Source organism: Excalfactoria chinensis, chromosome 6 (assembly GCF_039878825.1).
Source record: "Excalfactoria chinensis isolate bCotChi1 chromosome 6, bCotChi1.hap2, whole genome shotgun sequence".
Classification (NCBI taxonomy): domain Eukaryota; kingdom Metazoa; phylum Chordata; class Aves; order Galliformes; family Phasianidae; genus Excalfactoria; species Excalfactoria chinensis.
The window spans coordinates 19,734,734-19,760,861 of record NC_092830.1 but is presented as its reverse complement, the minus strand read 5'-3'; the positions used below and the strand labels follow the sequence as shown (position 1 = coordinate 19,760,861).

At 46.6% G+C, this 26,128-nt stretch overlaps 1 protein-coding gene and 1 long non-coding RNA gene across 3 annotated transcripts in view; one reads left to right on the top strand and one right to left on the bottom strand.

The window, feature by feature from the left end:
• LOC140254407 (uncharacterized) overlaps window positions 1-20,775 on the bottom strand; it is a 29,247-nt gene extending 8,472 nt beyond the window's left edge. Inside the window, exons 1-5 of one of the 2 annotated variants that reach the window (XM_072340873.1) lie at window positions 20,445-20,775; window positions 10,680-11,533; window positions 4,748-4,909; window positions 2,010-2,196; window positions 904-1,040 (exon numbers count right to left, since the gene is read on the bottom strand). In XM_072340873.1, the coding sequence (XP_072196974.1) occupies window positions 904-1,040; window positions 2,010-2,196; window positions 4,748-4,909; window positions 10,680-11,533; window positions 20,445-20,493 (1,389 nt within the window). In that variant the 5' untranslated portion in view covers window positions 20,494-20,775. Of the gene's footprint in view, window positions 1-903; window positions 1,041-2,009; window positions 2,197-4,747; window positions 4,910-10,679; window positions 11,534-20,304; window positions 20,364-20,444 lie in introns of those variants that run through there. The other variant, XM_072340874.1, reaches the window with a different exon arrangement.
• Window positions 14,635-19,820, top strand: LOC140254408 (uncharacterized). The gene is made up of 4 exons (XR_011904196.1): window positions 14,635-14,803; window positions 18,333-18,425; window positions 18,614-18,773; window positions 18,883-19,820. It is a non-coding gene; the product is annotated as an uncharacterized lncRNA (long non-coding RNA).
• Window positions 20,776-26,128: the final 5,353 nt, after the last annotated feature.

The following is a 26,128-nucleotide window of genomic DNA, read 5'->3' as shown; positions in this document are numbered from 1 at the left end:
TGTGCTAAGATGTGATGTAGGAAGACTGCGTTAGGATTCGGTTTAAGAAGCGTGGATCTCAGTTCTGCTGTGCCGTGAAGTAAGTAATCAGGGCTTCCCATGTGCTTAAAATAATGTTCATACCCAGTACTTTGCTAGACACAAGTCACAGCGCTGAGCACCTTTCAGGTTATGTCCTTGATGGTGTTTATGGAGTTCATGCAAATGTTTGCAACCAATTTGCAACTTTACGTGGAAATTTCATGAGAAAGTCTTTCCCGTGAGAGACTTACTCCTTCCTCCTTCCTGTGGGGCTGGGAATACTCTGATTAGAGCCTCTGTACTGGTATTTCAGCACTTCTGATCCCCCTTGGAACAGTAAAGTGCTGAGGCAGCCACAAACAATGGGAGAGAGAGGGAGAGGAAAAGCATTTGTCTCAGCTTCCTTGGAATTCAGTGATAGGGCTTCCCCGAAACAAGCTTTGAGGGCTGATGTATTACACTGGTATGCTGCCAGTCTGGCAGTAAGCTACAGGCTGACCCACTGAAATAGTTATATGCAGTAATGAACGTGTGCTTGCTTTAACCTTGCTGGCAGCAGTACTGAAGGTGCTTAGAACTGACCTCATGCATCAAACTCCCTGGAGTTGGTAAGGGCTAAAGCTCATGCTGCTGTCTGCAGAGCTCCTTTCCCCCACACTAGGTACCTTGCTCTGTGCCCTTCTTGCCATGTTAGCATACTGTCTTTATTTGAGGCTGGGACCAGAAGCATACAGAGCACCCTTGCCTGCATGCCCCAGCCCTGGTGGGAAGCAGACAGTGTGGACTTGTTTTCCCAGTGCCTGACTTTGCATTTACCTGAGCAGGGCTCCCTGCTTCCCGCACAGATCCCACCCAGAGCCAGGCAGCGGTTTTATCACTCACCTTTCTGGCTGCAGGATCCTGTCTTTCAGCCATACCACCACCTTCTCTGAACTCATTCTCCTTGTTCCTATTGTTCGATGACTTCCTGAGCCCTGCCATTGGATGGCTGTTTCCTGATTCTGGGTATCTCTCACTTCCTGCAATGAAATGCAAAGACTTATATTTCTAGAAGCTCGTGCTTCTCAGCAATATCCTACTAGGAAGGCCTGTGGACAGTGCTGCCAGTAGCAGGGTGAGTCCTCTTAGGGTTTAATGACTGACCGAAAACTTTTTCTCTTCGTGCCACAATTTGGTGCAAGGAAGGTAAATGATCCAAGCTAGTGCCTGATAAGGGCAAATTTTCTGTTGCCTTCCTCGTGGTCTTATTTGCCTTTCAACCCTGCTCTGAAACTGCCAATAAAGAGAGTTTCTGAGTTTTGGCACTAGAGGGCCCAAAGGCTGTTTACACAGTGACCCCGTTCTGCTAGAAACATGTTAAAGTTCTGTGTTTCACAGGCTGGCTGAATTTGTAGGTTTGAAATAAACTAATTAGGCTCATTTAGCGTGGTGATTCAAAGGTAGCATTTTATCTAGGCTTTTCAGCTGGCTTTACATGATTAGGCTAAGCCCAGTCACTCTCAGCCTTCTGCAAAAGTTGGTCTCTAGGCCAGGCTTTGCAGCTCAGGCTTATTTCCTCTTGGTCTACTGAGTATGTCATCCTCCAGGAATGTGTTCTTTGCCTGCGTGAAAGGACAGGAAGGAGACTAATAGCAGATGTGAGGCTTCCCACCTTAGATAAAGGCGTACCTTGGCTGGGAGGATTTTAAAGCCACATGGAGGAGCTGTACTAATGGACTTGTTCAACTTTCCAAAAGAGAAACACATCTGGTAATATATTTTGCCTATCCTCTGTAGCTACATCTACAGTGGGCAAGAAATCCAATTTAGCACATGTGAAGGAGCGAGTATTCAAGGTATTTCAAAATTCATCTTTTAATGGGACAAAACCTTAGTGGGGAAGCTGGCACCTTCCTATCTGCCTGTCCTATGGAAAAGGGGGTTGCTGATCAGCTTGTCCCACCAAGTGGTGACAAATGAGAGGGCTGGTTAGGGACAGTCAAACTCACCACGGTAGCTGCTGAGCTTGTTGGTGCTTGCTCCTATTTCTGGGATGATGGAAAGATCAGAAGGGTTTCCAGTCTGAACCAAGAGGCTGTGAGGTCTGCTCCTCCCTGCCAAAACTGTCTTCATGTCTTGGTACGAGTTGAGGAACATGCTGGCAGCTCCACAGGAGCAATGCTGCATGAGGTACTCCTACAGCAGAGAAGAAGAAAGTATGCAGACCGTGAGACTGCAGCAGCTCAAGGTAATGGGGCAGTGTGAAGGTGCAGACAAATTGCAAGCATTCCAGTCCTGGGATGCTCAGCCTTGTCTCAAGACCTGTCAGGACCCAGATAAGGCATTTACCTCTCTGTAAGACTGAGCAATCTAGAGTGGCAATGCAGATTTTTCATGGATTCATTAGTATTTGACATGAACTGTTTGGTGTTCAGCAACTTTTGGGGTTGTTTCCCAGAAGGAGCTGAAGGCAGTTTTTAAACACAGAGCTGCTCAGCCAAGGCAGTTGTGCAAATAAACATCCATTATAACAGACTAGCATTTTATGATAATGTTATTTGTTTTGGACCATGCACAGACAACAATATCTTGTATTTTCATTGATGGGAGGCCATAACTTGCTAACATGTTACCAAACATTCCCTGTATGTGGTGCTTCTGCCGTAGCTGATACAGTGAGAGAGGGAGCCTTTCAATCTTGTGATTGACAATTTCAATGTAATATCTTATTTGGATATGTTTCATGTGGCACTTTGCAGTACCTGTGCCTTTGGGGGTGCTTTGAAAAGCTGATGAAATATGTTGCTTTCTGCCCAGGGCACTGAGGTTTCTTTGTAAAGCAAAGGATGTGAAGTAACTGTGTTCCCTATGCTCCTCGGTGTCAACTCTGTACACAGCCCCTGCAATAGGTATGTCTGGGAGGTCTTTTGATAAGTACAAAGTCATTGAGATGGTGAGACCTAACGGGATTGCAGTAAGCTTCCTGGTGTTTTGTGCAATAAATCCATACAGCTCTATCAGCTGAATGCTTCTGGAAATGTCCTCAGTCTCTGTAGGGGTTTGCCTTTACAGCTCTCAAGAGCAGCAATAGGAGAACATATATCATCTCTTAATAGCCCCCCAACCCATTTCTATGCAGGCCTATGACTTTCCTAGGCATGGAAACCTTTATGTGTTCACAGTCTGCTTTGAGAGTAAAAGTGGTTTGGCAAGTAGTCTTAAGATGCCCTCCAAAAAGTCATGTGGACTTCAGTTGCTATATCCTGTGGCAAAGAGTGGTAGTAGAGTCTCTTCTATACAGAGAAGAGGGACTGAAGAAGAAAATAATGGAGAATTACTTGAATGTAGGAGATGCAGGCACCACAGGAATAAGGGGAGAGTATTCAGTTTTGTAGATCACATTGCAAGTGCTGAGTGTTACAGCTGTGTAGTTCCCCACAGAGTACCGTGGGACATATGCAGGCAAGAAGGCTGTGCTGAGAGACCTTGGAAAATACTGTGAAGACTAGTTTCAAATATTTACATAAAAGCACAGTGCCTTTCATTTTAATGGGAGTTGGAGGATGGGGCACATATACCAGATGATGATTTGACCCTGAATTTGCAGTTTATAAGGGTTGCTTTGGGCAATGACTCAGTTGTAGAGCTTCAGGAAACATGATAACAATTCCCAGGCTCTATGTAGGAGGCTGCATTCCTCTGCGTGTGAGAGATGAGTACATGGAAATGACGAGCCTCGCTGCTCTGCAACCTGACTCACAACTTGGCTTCAGCTCTTAGAAGGAACCGGTCACCTACTGCAGATCCAGTCCCAGCAGGTGGGAGAGCAGCACTGGGGGAGGAATGATGGTGTCGGCAGAATGAAAGACTCATCACAGCATGGTGGGAAGAAATAGCTGATTGTGACAGATCCCTTGCGTTCCTTTGGGGGTGATAAAATAAATAAAAGGGGAGAAAGAGAAGGGAGGCAAAAAGGTGGAAAGCTGGTATGGTGGCCAAAGAAAAGGAACTGAGAATAAGAGGTGGTGCAGAGCTGAACAAAGTGTTCAGGGACTAAAAACATGCTGTGTAAGGAGGAAGCTGAAATGATTTGAAAATTTAAGTCAAATTTCCCAGCTAACTCTGGCTGATTTAGAAAATAAATAAAATGAAATAAAAATGAAACAAAAGACAAATGGGGGCACTAAGGTGATTCATGTCAAATTCTTCCTTTGGCAATTCAGCAGAGCAGTAAAGGAAAACAAGCATGGATGCTGGGTAGTGGTACCACCGATTCTCTCTTCCATTGTGTCTATTTTGTGGGAAATACTGAGATTTCTGACAAGATGATAATAGAAGGGAAAGAAAGAACTTGCAATTCAAAACATAATCACAACAGAGGTCCATGGAAGTGTTTTGTTTTGATAACACTGTCAGAGGGAGATGCATTCTTAGGGCATTTTTAACTGCAGAGAAATGAAAGATACCAACAGATCTGGCCATGGCATACGGTGAGGGGTCCCTTTTTAACTCAACAGAAACAAGCAAATGGCAGTTAGGGCATCTGAGAAATAAAACTGGATAAGAGGAGAAATCTAAGCCCACCCCAAGGGAAGCTGAGCCCATGGAGGGCAAGGGCTCCCTAGAGAGTGCAGTGCCCAGCCCAGGTGGTCAAGTAAAATTAGTATCATCCCTCAGGTGAACTGGAGACTTCCCATCTGGGCCTTAAGTATATCATGTAATGGAAGGTTCTATGGTGTCTGCTTACCTCTTTTATCTGGCTCATCTTCTGCTCTTTCTGCAAGCTGCAGACTTGCTTTTGGAGCCGCAGGTTGTGCTCCTGCAACTGCCCAATCTTCTCAATCAGTTGGCAGATATGTTCCAGGTACCCCAGGCCAGATCCCAGGGCTTTGCTGTTCCCTTGGTTCACCTGCAATGATAAAATAGGTTGAGCTAAAGATGGCAGGGCAAGTTTTACTGGCAGCTGGGAGCCCAGCTTGCTCCTTGCAGCCACATGCACCTGAACCAAGCTGCTAGAGTGAACAGCATCATTCCGCTTTAGTAGACCTCAGCTGCCACTTTCTCAGATGTGGAGGAAGTCTGCAGGACCAAGCTTGCAGCATAGCTTTGTCAGGATATTCTGTAAGTGCGGCACTAAATAGTCTTAAAAGGCTCTTATAAGAGCACAGGCATGGACAATCAGTGCTGAGGAGAAACATGGCAATGCTGTGAGTTTTGCTGTGCTGTAGTTCTTTCAGGATTACGAATTGCCCATTTGGAAATGTGTGCTCTCAGCTTGGTCTCTGGAGCTGAGCTCAAGGCACAGCAGCTGCTTGGGGACAGGGCGCTAGGAGGTGGTGTGATTTTTTGATGAAAAGGGTTGCCCATGTTCCGGCTGTGAGCAGTTGTCTGCAGCGTTCAGCAAAAGAGCACAGGCTGTAAGCAGGCTGTACCGCTTCTTTCTTCCTACCTGGGACCTGTAGTATCTCCCCATGCCCAGACTGCTGCTTCTGCCCTAGGGCTTCCACAAGGCATGCAGCATCTCGCTTCCACCCTGGTGGAAAGCAGGCACAGCCTGCTGCTGTGCATCTGATACCAGCAAGTAAAATAAGTCTCAATCTTTACAAAAGTGGCTCTCTAAGTTTACCTTACTTCAGGAAAAAAAAGTTCCCTCTACAAAAGCAGGAAGCCTACTCTGTCTCCTTTCCCACAACAATCTACGTTTTTGGGGAAATGCCAACCTTAGGACTCTTCCTGTCTTTTCATTATGTCAGAAAGCTCATGGTGTGTTCAAAAATAATCAGCATTAGGATTTACTTCTTTTTAAACAAATGATGATACAATGTTGTTTATAAATAGGCATTATTATGTCCAGATGTTTTTGTGTCTGAAGTTGGAACAGAGGTCACATGAAATGGTATGAAAAACCATGGCGACTCCAAGCCCGTCAGCCATTTGCCTTCATGCGTTCTGTGTCCCTCTCGGCAGCGCCCCAAGGAGCATTGGCAAGACAGAGGTCACCCAGCCCAAAAGCAAAGAGAAAAAAGAGGTACAGCATTTGCTCCAGGCCTTAGGGCAAGGGGGATTCAGCCCTGTGGAGGAACTAAACTACACTGGACATGATATACTGGAGGATCCCATTCCACAGCCATCCCTCAAAGAGTGCTCAGGTCCGGCACTTTAGGCTACTGAATAGCGAATTAATTTGTGTTTTGTTGCTGTGATCCCAGCAGGTGCAAATGAGTGAGAAGGCAACCAACCGGGCAGAACCTACAGTTCTTGCCCACCCCTGCCGAGCCAGCCATCTCCATAGGTAGCACACGAGTAAGAGCTTTGAAGGGAGCGCTTCACCTTTTGTGCCCTGCCACAAGGCCCATTTGCGGTAGGATTGCTCAGATATGGCAGGCATTCAATACAGCAAGTTTGTGTAACTTGGCAGGTTGCCCCCAAAAATGTTTGCTCAGAGAGGGCCTCTCCAGGGACCCTTTCAGGACTTTTTTTCCATGGACTGGAAACACCTACACATCCCTCGCTATCTTCTGGCTGTGCTGCGTGCAGTACAGAACCTGCTCTGTCACGTATTGGTATAAATATTTTTCTCTCAGCACCTATCAGAGCTTTATGCTTGAAGCTGTGGGGGAGCAACCACGGGAGAACTGCAAACATTTTCCAGGAGGAGTCCCTTTCTGTCTGTCCTCCCTGATGAAGCTTCCCAAAACATTCATCTCACGGGGCTGAAATGTTTCCCATTCCCCACTGGGGATTGCTAAATAGTACTTGAACAAAAGCCATGTACCTATTTTTGGGTGCATAAGACCCATGTTTCTGAAGAAAAAGGTGCAGACGATCAGGTAGAACTTACAAATCAGAAGGTTAAAATAGAATAGGAAAGGAAGTACATGAAGTATAAATAGTGCAAGCTTTTGTTTTCGAGCATGTCAGACTGAAAGAGACTCCCAGAAAGAAGAAAATAATACGAAGGCCTCAGCCACACTGTGCTGAGTTGCTCCCACTAACAACTTGACCCTGTTGATTGAAGGGAAACTGGAGTGGGATCTCTGCCCTTGGGAGTGCTCACCTGACTAGGTTTTGGGAATGGGTTTTCAGCACGTGTAGCCCTGCTCAGTTAGCAATAAATCCTCACAGTTCTGCTAGCTCATGAATTCCTTGGGAAGCCTGAAAATACAGGATCAGTGCCTGCAATGGGGACTTCCACTCTTATCTAGAGCACTCTGGTCAATATTCTGGCTAGTATAAAATCGTGCTTTTCCTCCAAAGTCACTGGAGTCGCTCTATCTTATTGTACTACTGAGGTATGAAGGCCAGTGGGAGTTGCAAGAAAGACAGTTGTTTACCAGACTCTTCGCTTTCTCCCATGAATGATTTTGAGTAGAACAGTGCTCTGTTCTTCCAGAAATCCCCATTCAATCTCCTCCACCCCATCAGTGAGGCGAGCAAGGATGGAGCATGAGGACTGTACAGTGGCAAAGGAATGTAAGCACACACTGCACATCATGGGCTTGGAGCGACTGATTGGTGACGCCATAGGCAGAGCGGGAAACATTTGTCAGTGGGAGCTGACAGCACCCTGAGGCTTGTGAATAACAGGAAAGTGAGGGATCACGCTGTATATTTCTGATCACTCCACCCTGATGTCCACGAGTGGTTGCACTGCTGATAGCTTCTGGTTTCCTGCACATAGCACGCAAAGGCTATGGGTAGAGCATCACAGCTTGCCCTGTCCTTCCCCTCAATCCTACTCCTCTCCGCTGACAAGTACTTTGACTTCTTCGGACAAGGATAATTAGTGCTGTGTGATTAATGGGCCTTTTTTTTTTTTTTTTTTTTTTTTTCATTTAATGATGACAACGTTCCCTCCCTCGCTCTTCTTGTAGGGGCCTGGGCTGACTTTAAATGTAAACTTTACAGAGTGTAAGGAAGTGTTTGCAAAGCAAAAGCATCAAAAGCTAAGTATCTTCAAACTGACCCAAAACATTTAATTTGGCTTAAAAGGAAATGCTTTTATTTAGGCTTCAAAGTTCTTTCTCTTGTTGTTTAACAGCTTCCACCCTCTTTCATCTTTTTAAATGTAGGCAAATTTCAAAATAACGCCAGTTCAAAATAGAAGATCAGAAAGCTTTGTTTAAGAAATGCCAGACTGAAGTGATGTGATGTGTATTTTCAACCAGAACCTTTCACCAAATGAATACAAGCATCAAAACATTTGGTCCTTCCAGTCCCTCTTTTCCAGCACTTTCCTTCATGCTTTTCAGAAGCAGACTCAGCAGGGAGGGAGGACATCAAGTCCTCATCCAGCCCTGCATCTCGTTTGGTGGTAAGCTCAGAGCCATTGGCATTACCACAGCCATCTGGGCTGGGGAAACTCCAAGTCAATTAATGCATTAGGAATTGCTTAGAAGGGGCATGTTCTTTGCCAAACAGAGTGGGAATACCACGTACTGGCCTGTTGTCTTTCAGATGACACTGACTGTGTTTCCAGAGATGGCAGGACTGGCATGGTCTCAGGGACACAGACTAGAGGCTGGATCCTAAGTCACGTTGCAGACAGGCAACAGGAACATTTGAAAACCCCAGTGAACATGGAGCAGGGCCTCAGCTGGGGCATGCCAAGATGCATCTATCAGTTGTAAAGATAGATGACCATTGGGATCACACGCTGTCCTGCCTGCACTGCATGACAGTGAGGATAGGACAACATTATGCAGGTTTAGCAAGGGCACAAAGCTCTGTCATTGCTGTCCTCATGCTCTGAGGTTCAAATACAGCAGCAGCCCTGGTCTCTTGTTGCCTCTGCCAGCCTAGGCACTGCTGGCATCCCATCAGTTAACAGAGTGCTGCTCCTGAGATAGCGCAGCCTGGAGGTGCTCTGTGATGGGGGGTGGGGGGCAGCCTTCCTTGGTGTCCAGGTCACAGCTGTATTTGTACAGCTCCAAAAACAAACACAGAGAAGTGCTCTGGGGCACAGAGCTTTAGCACTCAGCCAGTGAGGATATTAAAAAGGAGGGGAGATAAGCCACCAAAAGCTTCATTTCCTCTTCAGCCTCTTTCTGATTTATTCTCTTGTTTATTTAAATGCTCTGCTTTGGGAAACTGAGGCTTGGCTTCACAAAGGATTTAAAGGAATTTCATGGGCAGCCAAAGCTGTCAGACAAGATCAAGCTGGCTGCAAACCTTCCAGAGCGACAGAGAATTTAGGTAACTTTATAAAAAGTCTCCTTGTATTCAAAGTCTGCCGCTCCAATCCTTTCTGAACTCCCAGCCAAAAGGCCAGGCCACAGTCTGGGAACCATCAAAGTCACTTGCCTTGCAAAAATGTGTGAGGTGGCTCTGGTGAGGACAAGGACGCTCCATTTGATCATGACTTGCTTGTGCTGCCTAGACATGAATATTAAGGGCAGTGGGCCTGACATATAGGGCTATCTCTGACCTTCCTCACTGCTTGGGTAGGTCTGGCTGGGGAAAGGATGGCCAACTGATGAGTTTGTGCCTGGGCAGGGAGGTCATGAAACATGCTCGTTACATGCACAGCATGTGTCTCTTGGCTCCCTCCTGCCTCCCTTTTCCAATTTGTCACTGTTTCCCAGATGGGAAGCCACATGTGGGCAAACCATGGCAACACAGCCCCATATTCTGATGATATAGGCATCATCCCCAGGCCTGGTGAACGGCATGGAGTGACTGCATCTCTGGAAACTTCAACAGATACTGCTCCTGGGGTCCAGCTATCCAGAATTACTTTTTAAAGGGGTCTAAGCATCTTGTGCCTTCTGAAAAAACACCAATATGCAACGTTTGGTGTCCCTCCGCACTTAGCCTGCCCTCTCCTTTCCTTCTGCCTACCAGACTCTTTGTTCTGGCTCTCACTCGGGTATTAACTCACAGTGAGACCTTTTTGTCACTAGCTTCTGGAAGCCACTGTAGCAGGTTTGCAGTCTGTCAGTGTGTTTGTGTGGGCTCCAGGCAGAGCTCTGGCCTGAGCACTTGCCAGCATTCAGTATGGAGCAGGTGCTCAGGCAGCTTTTCATTCTCCTGTTCATCACACAGTGTACCCAGCAATGGGAAAAGAGTGAGTTTAGAGTAGGATGAGCTGCTGAAAAAATCTTTGCAATTAAGTCAGTCACTGAACACAGGAATTTCCATCACAGCTGTTCCAGTAAAGTAAAATGGGAACTCCCAGCAAAGATTTGGATTTGTGCATTAATTTGCTGTTCACTCACTATCTGAGAACTGGCTCTCAAACCAGCTTCAGGCCTGGGCAGAATGAACTGCCCCTCAGACAAGTTCTCTCCAAACTTTGGAGCCCCAACAGCCAGCCAGTTGTTCCCAGAAACAGGAATAACCTGACCTTGAAACCATGTTCTGCTCCCACCACAACTATCAGAGGTGGCGTGGCTCTGTAGGATTACTTACTTCAGTTTTCACCTTAAGAGCAGACATGAGCACATCCTCTAGTCTAAAGCTTTTTGAAACATCAGAGCCTTCCTGTTAGTCACTATTATTTAGACGTTATACATGAATTACATCAGAATTTCACTGCTATGAAAAGGGCTCTTAAAAATCGACTGCCATGATTTGCTATCAAGAGAGATTGTCTAGTTTAAATGTGTCTTAATTTGTTATGCACAGCAGAACCAAGACCTTTACTGAGATATTTAGACAGACCTAGGTGCCTTCCTTACCTCACTCAGTCTACAGCATTCATTCATGTATTCATCCAGGCTGTCACTTGTGGGATATTTCTTCAGCTGATGTCTGTGGAGCTGAAGGTCTTGTGTACTGCCAAAGGACTCTGTGTAATTGTCAGCAACTGTCTTTGGCTCCTCTATGGGAACTGGGGTGACAAGAGTGCTCTCTGTGGGGGTGTTCGTCTCTGGGGATGGTTCTTTTTCCTGAGATTGCCTTTCAGTCTGGTCAAAATATTCATCAGGACTTTCCCCTTCCTGAGGAATGCTGAAGTCTTCAAGGGAAGGTGTGGGAACCTGCACAACGTCTGACTCCTGGCTATAGAGCTCAGCTTGCTTTTTGCTCTCCACACCTTGGTGGCCAACCTTTCTGGCACGCTCTTTACATGCTCTCATTATCAGATGGTCAATTTCTGGAGAAGATGAGGTGCTAAGCACACCTGAGTCACAAAATGAGTCTCTGCTGTGAAGCACGAAGCTCTTCTCTGAACCTGTTGGCGTTGATGGAGAGTTGGCCCCGCTTGGCAGTTCAACTCCTGAGTCCTCAGATTCAAATTTGGAGAATCTGTGAAGGTGGCACTTGGACTCAAAGCTGCTGAGATCGGGCAGTGTGGCTACATAATCTGTGCCTGCTGGGGCTCCTGCACAGTCTGCGTCTGCCGTTGTGGCTGTGGCATTTGGACTTCCCTGGCAGTCCTGTGGGAGGTCTGTGCTGGGGAAATGGGGCTCCTCAGTACAGGCTGCATCAGCAGGAGCCTCTGGTACTAGTCCTGGGTTCTGGATTCCTTCATTGCTCAATATCTTCATATGTGTTAGCACTACTTTGTCCTCAGCAGGTGGACTCTTCTTACCTGCGTAAAGGAAAACAAGCAGAAGGTCACAAGAGACTGCAAACTCAGTCTAATCTATAGCCCATTGCCTGAGGAATGTGAATGGAAAGCTGCCTGCAGTCATACTGTCAAAGAGGGCAGCCCAGGTCTGGTTTGTTTTTTCTAGAGCTATATACAGCTTTCGTGTAGACTTTGCTACAACAGAAGTATTGTGTTTCATAGACCTGAAGTCCTTCAGGGGGGTCATAAATGCACACAGAGTTCTGATTTAGTAGGTAGGTAGAAAACAATGCATGTAGTCAGATGATTTTTTTTTTTTTTTTTTTGTCATATAATTGCAAATAGACCCAGGGAAGCACAAGATAGACATTAATTTCCTCATTAAATGTATTCTAAAGCAACAGGAAAATAAATAAATAAATAAATAAATAAATAAATAAGGGGGGGGGGGGAGGGGGGGGGAAAGGTCCAAACCAAATCTATACAGATTTGAGTGAATTTCAGGTTGCAACAAGTAATTAGCGAACTGTTTGGTTAGCAGTGCTCTGCACAATTACAGATGATGAAAAGCAAGTACTGATAGGAAAAGTAAATGAGGCACTGTAGGTCTTTCTCACTCTCTGTATGGTGTTAGCTTTGAAGTCATCTCTAAAGGAACTCTTTCCTTCCTTATAAAGAGAAAGGATGTGGGAGTAGCTTTGTTCATTAGTTTTTGCACGTGAACAAAGAGGACTTATTTTCACATTGTGATTATCTCAGGCAGTGATGTGGATGAAGTGGAGCACAGTCTCTAGGTGAAAGGCTGATCTGCACAAGCTGAAGATCTGCCCCAGGTTTTCTTACTGCTTTTCCGGATCTCACATTTCAGAGTGTAGATTTCTGCTTCACTCTGCTGTCTGCTATGAGGTGTAGCATGAATGGTGCAGCACAAAACTTCAGTTTCTCTGATACTTTCTCCTTTATTACTTCATGACCCAGGGCACCTCAAAGGGCTACCATGTACACACATTTGAGGATGTCTTACTTCCTCCTTCATTTCCTTTCATTCCCCTCTGTTGCTTTCCTTCCTTTTCACCAAGCCCACAGCTGCTTCAGAAACTCACACCTGGAAGCATGGCAGTCTGTAAGCAGGTAGAAGAGGTGGGGACCCCCAGTTGGAGGCAGTGAGGAGAGCTCTGCTGGGCAGCCCTCCATCACTGCAACCCAGAAGAATGCCTGTTTCCAAAATAACCCATTTTCCAGCCTTCCCTTCTCCAGCTTGCTTTCTGCAATGTCTGCAGTTGGGAGAATTTTACTCATTAATGCCAGGCTAGCAATTATGTGAGTCAATTTCTACTTTATTTAAATATTCCTTTTATGTGATCTTAAGAATTTCTCAGGACAAAACTGAAACATGCCCTTCACTGCTCATAGGCAGCCACAGATTTAATATTTTAAGTTGGATTTTCAAAAGGGCTGAGAGTGATGAAGAATCACATCTGATGGGATTTATCTGGGACTTTCTATGGGTGTGTAGTGCTTTGAAACCCATACAAAAGGCCTTGTTTATCCAATACAGACTTGCACTCTCCTCCTTTGGCAGCATTCTCGGGCATTTCTTCACTGCAAAGAGCTGCATCTGAGACAGAACCAGCCTGCCAGCCACACTACACCAGCACACTACTGTGAAAGATGACCAGAGAGAGACATCACCCATGGAAAAGCTTTGGAAAGCTCATCAGGAGCTGCTGTACTGGGCTGGGTAACAGGGCACCTCCTTTTTGGATGAGCATAGTGGACCCTGAGCTGAGGACAATGAGTAAGCATAAACAGCAGCAGTAAGGGGGACCTTGGTGCCAGGTCCTGGAGGGAGGTGCTGGAGCTGGGCTGTTACTGTTTCAGAGTGAAAAGCAACTGCTTGCTCAGCTGCCAGCACTTCCCTGCAGCCAGAGGCAGGGTGCTGTATCTGCTTGAAAAATGAAAGGCTTGCAGTCTTTTTGGATGCCATCATTGCCCTTTGTGGCACAACATTCACTAAGAGTCAAAGAGTAAAGCATTTGCTGTGCTGTATTTTTCTTTTTAAGAAGAAATAATGTAGCTGTCGTTCCTGCCAGGAATTACTGTATGCAGTAGCAGACCATTCCCAGAGACGCTGACTGCCTTCCCTTATTAATCAGGCCATGCTTTCATTCTGTTGGAGATCCCCTTGCTGTCTATCAATCTGCCCTTTTTACCTTGCTTAACCGGTTCACTGTGTCCTACACAAATATTTCTTTATCTGATATAAGGAAGCAACATATTAACATGAGGTCTTGCTGCTTACAGATGTCAGGTGCTATAATCCATATCACCTATGACTACCATGCAGCACCATGGGTACCACAAAGTTTGGTGAGGGCAAAAAGAAATAAAAAAGAAATGAAACTCCTGAATCTCATTGAGAAGGTCCCCTCGATGCCACCAGCACCAGAGCTGAGAAAGTTCTGCAGACAACATGGTAATTTGCTTTCTCCATCCTGTGGCCCCTATAATACCAACCAGTTCCGCAACAGTTTCTTGTTTATCTGGTGTAGGCTGCAAACTATCGGTCCTGGTACTGACAGGTCCTGGTAACCACAGCGGTAGAATGTTTCTGAATTATGCTCCCAGGCCTTTATGATGATGATGATGATGCAAAATGTTATCATCTCACACCACGTGTTCAGAATGGATGCAAAGGATGGCTGGATTTTGCAAGACATTTAAGCAGCCGATCCTCATTCATTCAGTGATACTTTCCCATGGTCAGTGACATCATCTGTACAACAGCAAAGACATCATCCATGATTAAGGCAGCAGCCTGAAACTCGAGTTCTTGCTTCACCTCTCTTAAGGAATAGTCTCCTTTACTAACTGGGTTATGGAGTCTACCCCATGGGCCTTTCGAGGTGTAGACTGTTTCTGCTACAGAGCCTGAAAGAGGCATACAAAAACGCTGAGCTCTTTCAAACATCTTGCCAATAAACACCAGAAAGCTGCAATTGAAGTTCACCTGTTCACCTGTTAAAAAAAAAAAAACAGATCCTCAGCTGCTATAAATTAACCCATTAGCAGTGTGGGGTCTTGCTAACGTGGTGTCAGGTGCTTTGAGATGAGGGTTTAGATTGTAAGTGCTTTGTACAATAGCAAGCAGCAAACAACACAAAGCTGGGAAGGTGGCCTCCTGCCGGGTGTTGGTGGAGTGTGCTGCGGGGCTAGAGTTACAGAGCTGCGCAGCGCTTCTGAAAGAAGGTGTGAAGCACTTCAGAGAACAGAGGGGCAGCATTAAAGCTGGTAAGATGAATTTACTTGTGCTGGAGGCCATCCAGGTTTGATGCTGACTGCTCCCTGGGAAAACAGCCAAGGCTTCTTTTTGTTTTGTTTCCCTTCCCCTGGGTTAGTTTTCCAAACCCCAGAAGGGGTGTATTTAAGGTACCAGAAGATGCTGCTTTCAGACACCTGGCTGGGGGTGCTGGTGTGGTAACCCTATGGGGAATGGAGCTGTGTGTGTACTTAGAAATGATGTGGCTTTCTTTAGCACTTTTGGCTATGTTGCCAAAGCAGCACCCAGGCCAAATGTTGTCTTAGGTGAACTTGTGTTATTTGCTTAGTAGCCCTCTCAAAGGGTTATATGGCTCTGTAATTGCACCAGAGATAAACAGGATTCCCTACGTTGTAATATAAGGCAGTAGCTGACAGTGACTGATGAGGTATAACCTTGGGCAAGTTGCTGGGTTTCCTACAATGGAAGAGTTGGAGGATAAGGCTGCTTCCCACCTAATGAGGAGGTGGTAACTGTGCACTACCTAATATCTGCAGGTAGTTGGTAGGGAGAGAAAGGAACTGGGTGTATCTCAGCTAAATCTCTAGAATGTTGTTTTCCTTTATTTCCAAATGGCTTTCTAGGATACCCTTCTGGCAGGTAGCAAAGCCTAACAGAGAAACTTAAACCCTCTCATCTGCTGCTGTCCTGAGGCTTTCCTTTCCTTGGAGGTTTAAGTCCGAGTGCATTTTTCCCGTTTCGTAATAACCAGCAGCTGCCAGGGCACAGCCTAGTAAATTAATATAGACAGTTCTGACCTAAGGAAGGAGGATGAGTGTCTAAGCATGAAAGTGCTTTCAAGCAGTTTCTCTATCCCAAGTTTCATGCAAGAGAAACACTCACACAGTAATAATCCAAAACAAGGGCATTCCCAGCCCTGCCCAAACTGAACTCCTGCAAAATCCCCCACCTTTCTACTAAACAGCCTTTGTTTAAATCCCCATACTCCAAAGCATTTGAAGTCCAGGTCATGTCTTTTCTCTTATGGTCAAGTATTGCATCACAGTGTTATCTGGTGAATAGAAGGACTGGAGGTGGAAGAGGCATTAGGGTGTTGCCAGTGGCAGCATGCAGCTAACTGAGGAGCTGGTGTTGTGCAAATGCAGTACTTGATAATGGCATTGCCCTGTGCTGCTTTCCTCCCTTATGGTCTGTGTCCATCTATCTTCTCAAAACATTCATTCTGATTTGTTGATTGCTTGGCAAGGGGAGAAACTGTTTCAAATGTGCACAATGACTGATCTAGCTGGAGCCAAGCTTTCCTTATCTCAGCTGGCCATTGTGTTGCAAGTGATAGCAGCGTGAGAGCCACCAGAGCCCTCTCTTTGGCCCCAGAAATGCAGCAAGATTCACGTGCACAAAGAACCCCTGTGCTCCAAATGGTACTAGCAGGGTTACTGGGGTGGCAATCCCAGGCAGAAGCATGAGGAGAGCAGACCTAAGATGCTCAGGTGCCTGTTCCTACTACATGTCCTTTGGTGCTATCTGGATGCATGCCGAGAAGGCTGGTACTCCTCATCTGTATTGTGCCACAGGAGCAGAGCATCAGGAATAGAGAGTATCACCAGTGGTTAGAGTTATTTGAAGCAGCAAGGATTTTGCACAGTCATCCTTCCAAGGGAGGCTGAAGTCAATTCACACCACAGTGCCCTGAGCACAGGACAAAGATGTGCCTGTGAAAGCCCATAAAAAGTTTTTTGGCACTATGCAGCTTGCATGGTCGCCCATTTCTGGCTCCAATTGTGCTAAATGTTCAGTCCTGTGAGGGGCAGGTTCTGTGATGGAGTTGAGTCTCCAATTACAGTAAGAGGTGATCACCCTGTATAGGCTTGTAAAGAATCACAAGACATCAGTGACTGGTGAGCTGGAGTCACTCTCATTACCTAGAAGCAAAAGGCTGCCTCTCCTACTCAGCCCTTGCATTCCCTCATTTTCCTTCCTTCCTTAACAAAGAAAACTCTCCCTCTAGTTCTGTAGCCTCTGTGTTCCCTAACACTGCTGGCTGCACAGCTCAGGTGGCATTTCCCTTTCACTGCAGAGAGATTTTTTTTTCCTTGCCGATGATGAGGTCTCAATTTCCCAGCATTTAAGAGAAAAGGGTCACTTCCTTTCTGAAACAATAGGCATTTTTTTGCTGCTGACTCTTCCACCATGTGTTCTAGGGGTTAGGTTGGGTTGTCACCTATTTCTCAGCAGTGGTCCTGGTGCAGGGTGCACAGGGGCTGTTGATTTTTGTAGCTGGGCTGTGGTTGTCCCATACCTTGCAGTCTCATGGGTACAGAGGGCTGTTGCATAGCTGAACCCCCTGTGGTTTCCTATGCAGTTAAGACAATTCTGAGACTAGGAAGTACTGCAGGAGCTTATGGAGGTTTTTATGGGAGGGGGGTTGGGAAAGAGTGTTGGAAATGGGGTGAAAAGGGAGGGATTGTGACAGGAAAACTCATTTGCAGAGAAATGTACTCCCATGCAGTAACTGAATGCTTGCATGATAGATCTGTTTCTCAGAATTTGCATTTATATCCATCTAGGGAACTGAAATGCATGTGTGTGGATATGTATATACACAGCTGATTTGTTTGAAATGTTGAATGCAGAGTAAAAATTGCAACAGGGCTGAGATCTTGGACAGTCTTGGAAAGAAAGTTTTTGGATTGATCCAGGGTACTCCCCGGTCTCACTGTCACTTGTGTGTGAAGTTCCTCTGGATTATAGTTTGGTAATATAGTGTGAACAGAAACGTAATTCCACTGTGTGGTGGTTTGGTAATCTCATCTGACCTAAAAGGTTATAGATAACCCCAGAGCTGCAGCAGGTAATGACAATTCCATATAGAATAAATGCTGAGAGGAAGATAACAGGGTTCAAGGACTCTGAGGAGGCATTCAGCACTTTAGTATGTATGTTTTAGCAGAGAAGGAGATAATTATAGCTGTTTTCAGGCATTTGAGGTGCAATGGAAGGGAGATGGATTGTTTACTGATGGATATAGTTGAAAAACCATTTCCTCTTTAATTTACCCAAGTAGAGAGGCCACTTGACACTTTTATTGCTTGCTTCTATTCATTCCAAGTGACTAGTGAAGTTTTTGAAACAGAGCAGCAGGTCTGATAAATGAATGACCTTTGGCAGAAAATCTCGGGGACGGCAGGTCCCCACAGACCACCTGGTTCATTGGGTGCTTGTATGGGCTGGCGCCTGACCTTGCTCATAGTACCAGCTAAAGAGCATTACCCCCTCATCACTGACTTTTGTGTCCTTAGGGATGTGACAGCTGCCAATATGTCCTGTGTCCCTTCATGTAAGAATGCAATGGAGAGAACACAGGCCAGAATCCTTTACAGCAACGTTTTGTATGATTATTGTTACCTCTGTATTTCATGAACAGCAATCAACTGGTTATCTAACATGCAGCATGCTGATGTGTCTGAGCATCAGAAAATAAAAACACCTTGGTAAAACTGCTTTATCTAGAAGCTCTCCCCTTGCCCATCTGATTTGCAGGCTACCACATATCATAAGGTATATTCAGCAAGAAATGTGCAGGGAGACAGGAGGCCCTTTGCAGGGATGGAACTTGCCCCCCAGGGATGACAGGTATGCAGTAATTCAGGTTTTATTGCCTATAATAAGCTTGGATAAACAGTTGTTCAATAGCTCTATGGACTGAAGCCATTAAGACCCCAATGCTTCTGCTAAAGTCAAAGGAACTCATGAATTATGTCATAAAGGTCGCTGGGGCTATTAACCTGTTCTTTAACCTTTGCTGTCATTGCTGTCCCCAGAAAAAACCTCGGAGAGCTGCTTTGGCACAAACGTCGTAGCAGCAGACAGGTATAACTGTACTGAAGAGTATGTTGGAAATCTTCCATGGTGGCAATGAGGGTGGTGAGGACTCCTTATTTTGTTGCTCTCCTTGGGACCAGAGTTTGTAGACTCATTAAGGTTGGTAAAGACCACTAAGATCATCTGGCCCAATCATCAACCCACCCTGACCATGCCCACCAGCCGTGTTGCTCAGTGCCACATCTCCACATTTCTTTAATACCTCCAGGGACAGTGACTCCATCACCTCTCTGGGCAGCCTGTGCCAGTGCACTACCACCACTCTTTCTGAGAAGAAATCTTTCCCAATCTGCATCCTGAACCTCCCCTGAAATGATGATGAGGAAATGTGAAGACTTCTGCAGCTGCATTAGACTGAACTTGCTGATATGAGACCCTGCCACCTGTTGCAACAGCTTTTCAAAACTTGGAGTCAGATCCAGACTATACCTCTGTTACTGAGCAGCACCTCTAAAAATATTGTTTGGTTTGTATTCTGCCTCTGGAACTGCAATTTGGAATGCAACTTTGTAGTCCCTGCTGCAGAGATTGCAAGGAACTGCAAATTTTTGGCTCTTTCTGCATGGCGCTGGGGCCCAAACCAAGATGCAAATAATACTTGATGCTTCTTTCCGGATGATGTGATTATGAAGTCCCCTCATGTTCCTCTAGCTGAACCTCTTTTAATTCCTCTATGACCTGCATCTGTTCCCACCACCAGGACCTCTGCCTATAGGTTTGCACCGTATCACTTTGAAGAAACAAGTTTGTGGCCACATAATGCACAGCAGAGAAGAAAAAGCAGTTGGTGGACATACTGTAAAAATGCACATTTTTCAAGCATTCTCCTCATCTTGTGGTGATGCTGGTGTGCTCCAGCAGCAGCACTGATCAGCTTTCTGCAGAAGCCAGCCCTTCACATCGAGGTGATGCCTGCTGGCCCCAGAGCTCAGTGTGCAGGTGGGAGATGAAGATCCCTGGCAGCAGAAACACTCCAGCACAGCATTTCACATGCCTTTAGCATCCCACTGTGGTGCAGCACAATATGCTTAAACCCTGGAAAAGTGTTTTTAGATGCCTCTGTGGCAAGCAAACAACCCATGTGGTGATGTGAGTGTAGACAAGAGTCACAGGCTATGCTTCCAGCTGAGGTGCATTCTGAGATGTGAAGAAATGCTGTAAGGATATAACGTACCCAACCATGCGTGCCTGAAACAAGCAGTCTAAGAGCATACCATCCTACGGAGTTACAGCCTCTCTGCCTGCCTCACCTCGTCTGTACTGAGCAGAAGGGAAAGGGCAAAACCTCTCAGAGCCGCGATAATCCGCGTTGGATGAGGATGCACCAACCGCGAAAGCGAGGTGATGCCCACCGCCGGCACAGCGGCAGGCACGCAGACCTGCTCTGCCTCACGTCCGTGCAAAGCCACAACAATACCCGCGGAGATAAAAGCGCATACAGCCTCTACAGATGCTAATCCCCTCTTTCACCGCGAGCAGTTTGCCCCCGTGGCCCCGCAGCCCTCTCGAGTCAGGATTCTCTCCTGCTCCCTCCTGAGCCCTTCCACGCTTACGGGCCGAACCTCTTTCAGAAGGGCGGCGAAGCTGGTCCCGCAGCCCGGGCCGGCGGGGCCTCTCGCTGCCGTCTTACCTGCGTGAGGACAGAGGCAGCCGGAGAGCAGCGAGCGCAGCATCGGGCCGGGAACGGGGCGGGCCGGGCCGGGCAGCCCTAAGTACCCTTAGGGAAGGAGGAGCGGGGCCGGGGGTGTGCCGCGGGGCGGCCGGGCTCACCTCTCTTCCAAGGCGCTCCCAGTGGAAAGCTCCGATGCCAGGCGAACATCCCGGCGGCAGCGCGCCTCAGCGCCGTGGGGGCATCGCCGCCGGGAGCACCCAGCGCTGCTGCGCGTCCCCCGGGCCGGGTTAGGGCATGGCCGGGCGCGGAGCTGCGCGGGTTGCGGAGCGGAGGGCGGACGGGCGGGCGGCCAGCGGCGGCTTATAAAGGGAGCAGCCCTGAGGAATGCATCTCCCTCGGCTGATAAGCCGAGATGACTGGAGGGGTTTGAACTACCTTCGCAACCCCCCAGAGGAGGGAGGGGGAAGAACGGGCGAGCAGAAAAAGAAAAATATTTCAGCACTTGCATAATGTCAATAAACAACCCCCCTCTCAAGTGGCAGGAAAGGAAAGGCTGGAATGCTTTGAGTGGGGATGAGAGAGCAGAGTGGGTCTTTTCCTTTCTTTTCATTTTTCCTTTCTTTTATTTTTCCTTCCTTTCTTCTATTTTCCTTTTTAAAAAAAAAAAAAAAAAAAAAAAACAAAAAACTTTTTTTCATTTCTATTCCTTTTTTAATTTTTATTTTCATTTTTTTTCCTTTTAACTTTCTTTCTCTCTCTCTTTTCTTTCTTTTCTTTTTTTTTCCTCCTCCTCTTTCTCCTCTCTCCTTTTCTCTTTTCTTCCATTTCCCTCTCCCCCATTTAAATCCCAGGTTTTGTGCTCACGGCAAATACCCCTGCCTTGGCTGTAATGGGAGCTGTGGGAAGCAGGGCTGAGGGGACGTGGCAAGACTGTCCCCAGCTCTGTTTCCCCCAGATGGTTTGGTGATGCAAACTGTGCAGCAATGCGCTTTGAGTGTTCAGACTGGACATACTGTGCTGTTGCATGCCCTGAGCATGGATGCATGCACCAGGTGCTTCACCCACACTCAGTGTGTGTGCATAAGAAGTTACTTATGGGCTAAATTTGGGTGATGCAATCTCTGCACAGCCAACAGCTCCGTGACCTTTACAGGGTCTCTGTCTGCTATGAGAATGCCCATCCCTGCATTACGCTCCCATCCAGGCTTCTGCTGACTCCAGCACTGTCAGGAGAAGATGTGCTGCTCCACCGGTTAAACCAGCCTGATGCTGTGGATGGGATCAGCGGCCCCAAGGAGCCCACAGAGAGTCAGCGGTGCTACCCAGGACTGCGTCAGCTCCATGCTGGCCCTGGAGCAATCCAGCCCTGCTACAAGTGCCTGCTGCAAGGAAGGCAGCAGGAGGAGAGCTGTCAGGGGAGATCCAATCCAGCTGCCCCTCACTCTGCTCTCCCAGCTGTCCTCCCCCTGTGCTTCTGAAACAAATACCACCGAGCAGATATCAGCTGAACTGACTTTTGCTGCAGCAGTTGTTGAAGTTTGCTGATTTGTGCCATCCACAGTTTAAAGGCAGTAAGTTAAATGTCCTTTTCCCCCACCATTTGGATTTTGTATTTAGTTATTATTTTATTGCTCCCATGCTCCTGTCATCCAACAAAAAGCATCCCTCCTCCCAAGTGTCTTCATGGCACACTGGGCACTCTGAGCATTCAGTGCCTGCTTCTGGTTCTTTGACAGAGCCAAAGAAGCTTATGCTTAGGGCTGGCAAGAAGGAAAAACGGTAAGATCCCTTTATAGCCTGGCTGTTGTGGGGGTTTTGCTCTCTGAGCCCTCTGCTGTGGGCAGGTGTGGAATGTTTGGGTGAAATTGGTGGGAAGACATCAGCCCCTGTGGCTTTCTGGAGAGGCTGTGATGGCATTCCCTCCATCCTGCCATGGGGTGTTCCTAGGTTAGAGGCTGTTTTACAGAAACAAGTGAAGGCAAAGTATTGCTATTGAGGAGACATGGATGAATTTTAACTCTGACTAAAGATAGCCTTGATAGCTACACTAGCTGGTAACGTGCCTTTTGCTTTATGGTATTTAGAGCAAGTTTCCCATTCTTTGGCTTCATGTTGCAAATGGTGCCAGGTTTCAAATGATTGTAGGTGTTCAGCACCCACTCACATGACATGTTTTCCAGGATGAAGAGATGGTGTCAGTGTGTTGAATTATTACAGCAATGACAGGGTAACTCCCAGGTGCCTTAGGACATACTCAGTAGCACTCTTAGTAGCCAGAGGGATTTGGAAGGCAAAGCATTACCTTCTCCTCCTCACTGCCCGTGTATGACAGACCTTCCCTGGTCCAGTCTGCATGATCCTTTCTGGTTTTCAAAGAGCTCCATTCCCTTCCATACTGCCTAAGTAAATTTGGAGACCAAAAAATAAGTAAATAAAAAAGCTACTGTGCTGCTGTCTAAGCAGTCACAGCTCAAAGTATTGTGGCAGGACTAAATGCAGAGGGTAATTATTGTGTGGGACTTTCCCTTTTTCGTAGGCATATAGACTACTTCTTCATCTCAATGAGTCTTCTCCTGCTCAGTCCTTCTCCAGGAGACATCCCTTTAGTCACTTTCAACTCAGACCAAATCTGTGAGGCACTGAAGATTATATCCAATGTTTTCAGAAATGTCTTGTCATTTGGAAGCTGCAGTTATGTATTTTATTCACCAGATAATTGTCTCTTGTTGGCAGTAAGCAAAAGGTTTGATGCTCTCAGAAAGCCAGGTTCCTAAGGAGAGAGTTTCAAGCTGTCTGTTTCTAAGCTTGGTTTATCCCTTTGTGTTCAGCAAGTGCTTGGGGCCAACAGAAGTGACTCTGTTACCAAAATATAAGAAATAAATGAATCCAGTGAATGTGAGCTTTTGAACAGGAATAGAGAAATCCCTGAGTGCACCCTGGCCAAGTATTGCAGCCCTGGGTAAATCTTGGATGAAAATGGCTGGAAATGAGTGCAGGATTTTAATACTCTATGTGTTCTTACAAGAGGGTGTGTTTGCATGTAGGCAACTGATAATGAATACTGGAAGTGCCCTGTGTTGACACAATATGTGACAGAGTTCACTGTCTGGAGGGCTCTGCAGAGCTTTTGTTGGCTGTTGTGCATGGCTGTTTTTGTCTGCACTTGGAAAGCTTTAGTGGTATAACTACGCATAGTTTTTTTTATTGTTGTCATTTTTCTTTTTATTTTTTTCTTTTTCTTCTGTGTATATTTTTTAAGCTATGTTTTTTACTTGTTGAAAAAATACAGGCCATTGGCTCTATTCGCATTAAGGTGGAAGCAGCTGCTGGAACAGCTGGCTCTGAGATGTGGGGCTGTGCTGCCAGGTGAGGAAGCATGCTGCCAGCACGGGCACAGGCCTTATGCCAGGGCGCACTCCTTTCCGCTCATCTGTGGTGTGGGATGGGTTCTCAGGATTGCAACCAGGCAGGAAATTCTCTCTTGAGCTGTAAAGGATGTAACGGGAAGAGGAAAAACCTCTTAGTCAGCATCAGCTTCATTTCTGATTGATGCATCAGTTTCCTCAGCCATAAGAAAACTCTCCACCCGGAGAAGTCCCTGTGTGTGGAAAGCCTCTGTGTCTCTGGATCCCCCGGGCATACAGCTGCATCCTTTCTCTCTGGTCACCTTTGTGAAACTTGTGACTGGTAGGAAGCACCTCAAGAGCACAGAGCACTTCTCTTCTGCAGAGGTACAGTGCACTATGGGATGGAATTCAACCCCGGGTTTTCCACTATAACACTAGTGTCCATTGAGAGACTCTGCAGATACTAAGGAGGATGACCTGCCAGGTGTGATCCTTGCTTTGAAAAACTCCCCAAGAGCCAAATTAGGCAGTATCAGGACAGAGCCCTGAGTGTGTGTGGCTTTGCACGGGAGAGCCCTCCTGGCTGAGACAGGTGTTGCTCTGCTGTTTTGCTTTAGGCGAGTCCCTTGTACAAATAACTTCATCTCTTGCTGCTGCAGCTTGTCTGGCAGAACAGGATTTTTGCAGGTAGTTTCAGGACTCATCTTCTTAAAGGTGTGCAGCCCCCAAATAACAGGATTTCTTGTGTGCGTGAAGGGCTTCCTCCACCTGGCCTGAGTTGTTTACAGTGAAGAAAAACATTCCAGTAACAGTGTTGCTGCGGTTTTCATACTGAAGGACACAATGTGATAACTGTCAACCTTTCAGCTCATGTGTATCTCAGAGCTCATTTTCCCCCTGTTATTTAAAGTTAGTTAAAAGCTGCATCTAGACAGGTTGCTCGATTGTGTGCTGCTTGGGTCTGTGCACCTGTGGTGTGGCACAAAGGGACCCTGTGCAATGCCAGCAGCTCCTCAATGGAATGCATTGCCTTTCCTTCTGGTGTGACAAAAGTTTAGGATGTAGCTGGCTGCACGATGCTGGATCTGTTTGCCAAGCTGGGGAGAAGGAGAGACACTGCAGAGGGGCTCCACATCAGCAGAGGAAGGGCAGGGAGGAGGGGGTGACCTGCCCAGGAGCTGTTGGGGTTTGCTGGGACTTGTCCCACCAGGAGGCCATCAGGGGCTGCTCTTGGCCTTAGGTTTCAGCTGCCTTTGCCACACGGTGCTTGTTGCAACCTACTCTGCCTCAGCGAGCAGCCCCTCACACAGTGGCTGGGTCGAGGGCACCATGAATGATCAAAAATAAAAAGATAAATAAAAAAAGAGGAGGTGTTTGAGGAGGAAACGCATGACACTCGTGTTCCTGCAGGCAGGAGTTTCCTGAGGACCCCAGCTTCCTGTGAAACAGTTCCCTGCTAACTTGGCAATGGCCTGCACATGTACAGCCTGCCCAGGTGAAGGGGTCAGAAGAAAGGAAGTTGTTTTTGATTTTTTTTACTGCAGTGCCCTTATGGCGCAAAAAATAGCTTGCTGGGACAGATCAGCCTTCAGCTCCCTTGTGAGTAACGTGTTAACCCCTGCCAGCCTGGGCCTTGCTCCAGCCATTTGCTCAGTCTAGATCCATCCACTGCTGCAGCAGAGCTCAGGAGCAAAGCCATTGTTGTAAATGCTGCATTGTTGTAAATGCTGCAGTTGCTTTCATTTGAAAGTGTTTCTTCTCATTTAGAACAATCTGTTTCAGTGAAGTTCAAGGGAAGATTTAGGTGTGACTTGCTAAACACATCACAAGCATTAAATTAAACCAGCAGTAAAATCCATGTGATCCCAGGCAATTTACATTGCATTCCCTTGGATACATGTACACACCTCAGTAGAACTAAATATTTTTCTCATGTAGCAGTTTAATTAGAACTGATTAAAGTAAACATGTCCTGAAGGCTTGAATATGACAGAGGCATTGCAGTATAAATGCCATTTTGGTTAAATAATGACTTTTTTTCCCTTGAGCTGGATAACTACCCAAAACAGAGGGGTGAAACTTTGGTTAATAATAAAACTCCCACCAACTTCAATAGAGCTATATTTCACCTTAATTGTATTCATAATTATACTTTCACAGCCTGATTACGGAATGGACTGTTTCCCACTTGGAGGAGGTATACATTGTTGTGCACCTCCAGAAGAAAACTGGGAGCCAGGTTCTGTCAATCTGCAGTGTGTGAACCTGGAATGAGGCTGTCGGCGCTGCTCAGGGAAGTGATGGAGCTCCCAGCCCATGAGCATGGAGTTGCCCCACGGACTCCTCCACTGAAAAAGGTATGAGAAGATGACTCTGGAACATTGAGTGCTGATTTCTGCAGACCTGGCTACTGTGGTATTTGGAAGTAACTGCAGAGAGCAGGCCAACCTTAAGTGGGTTTAAATATGCTACACAAGCCCTCATCTCATCTGGTC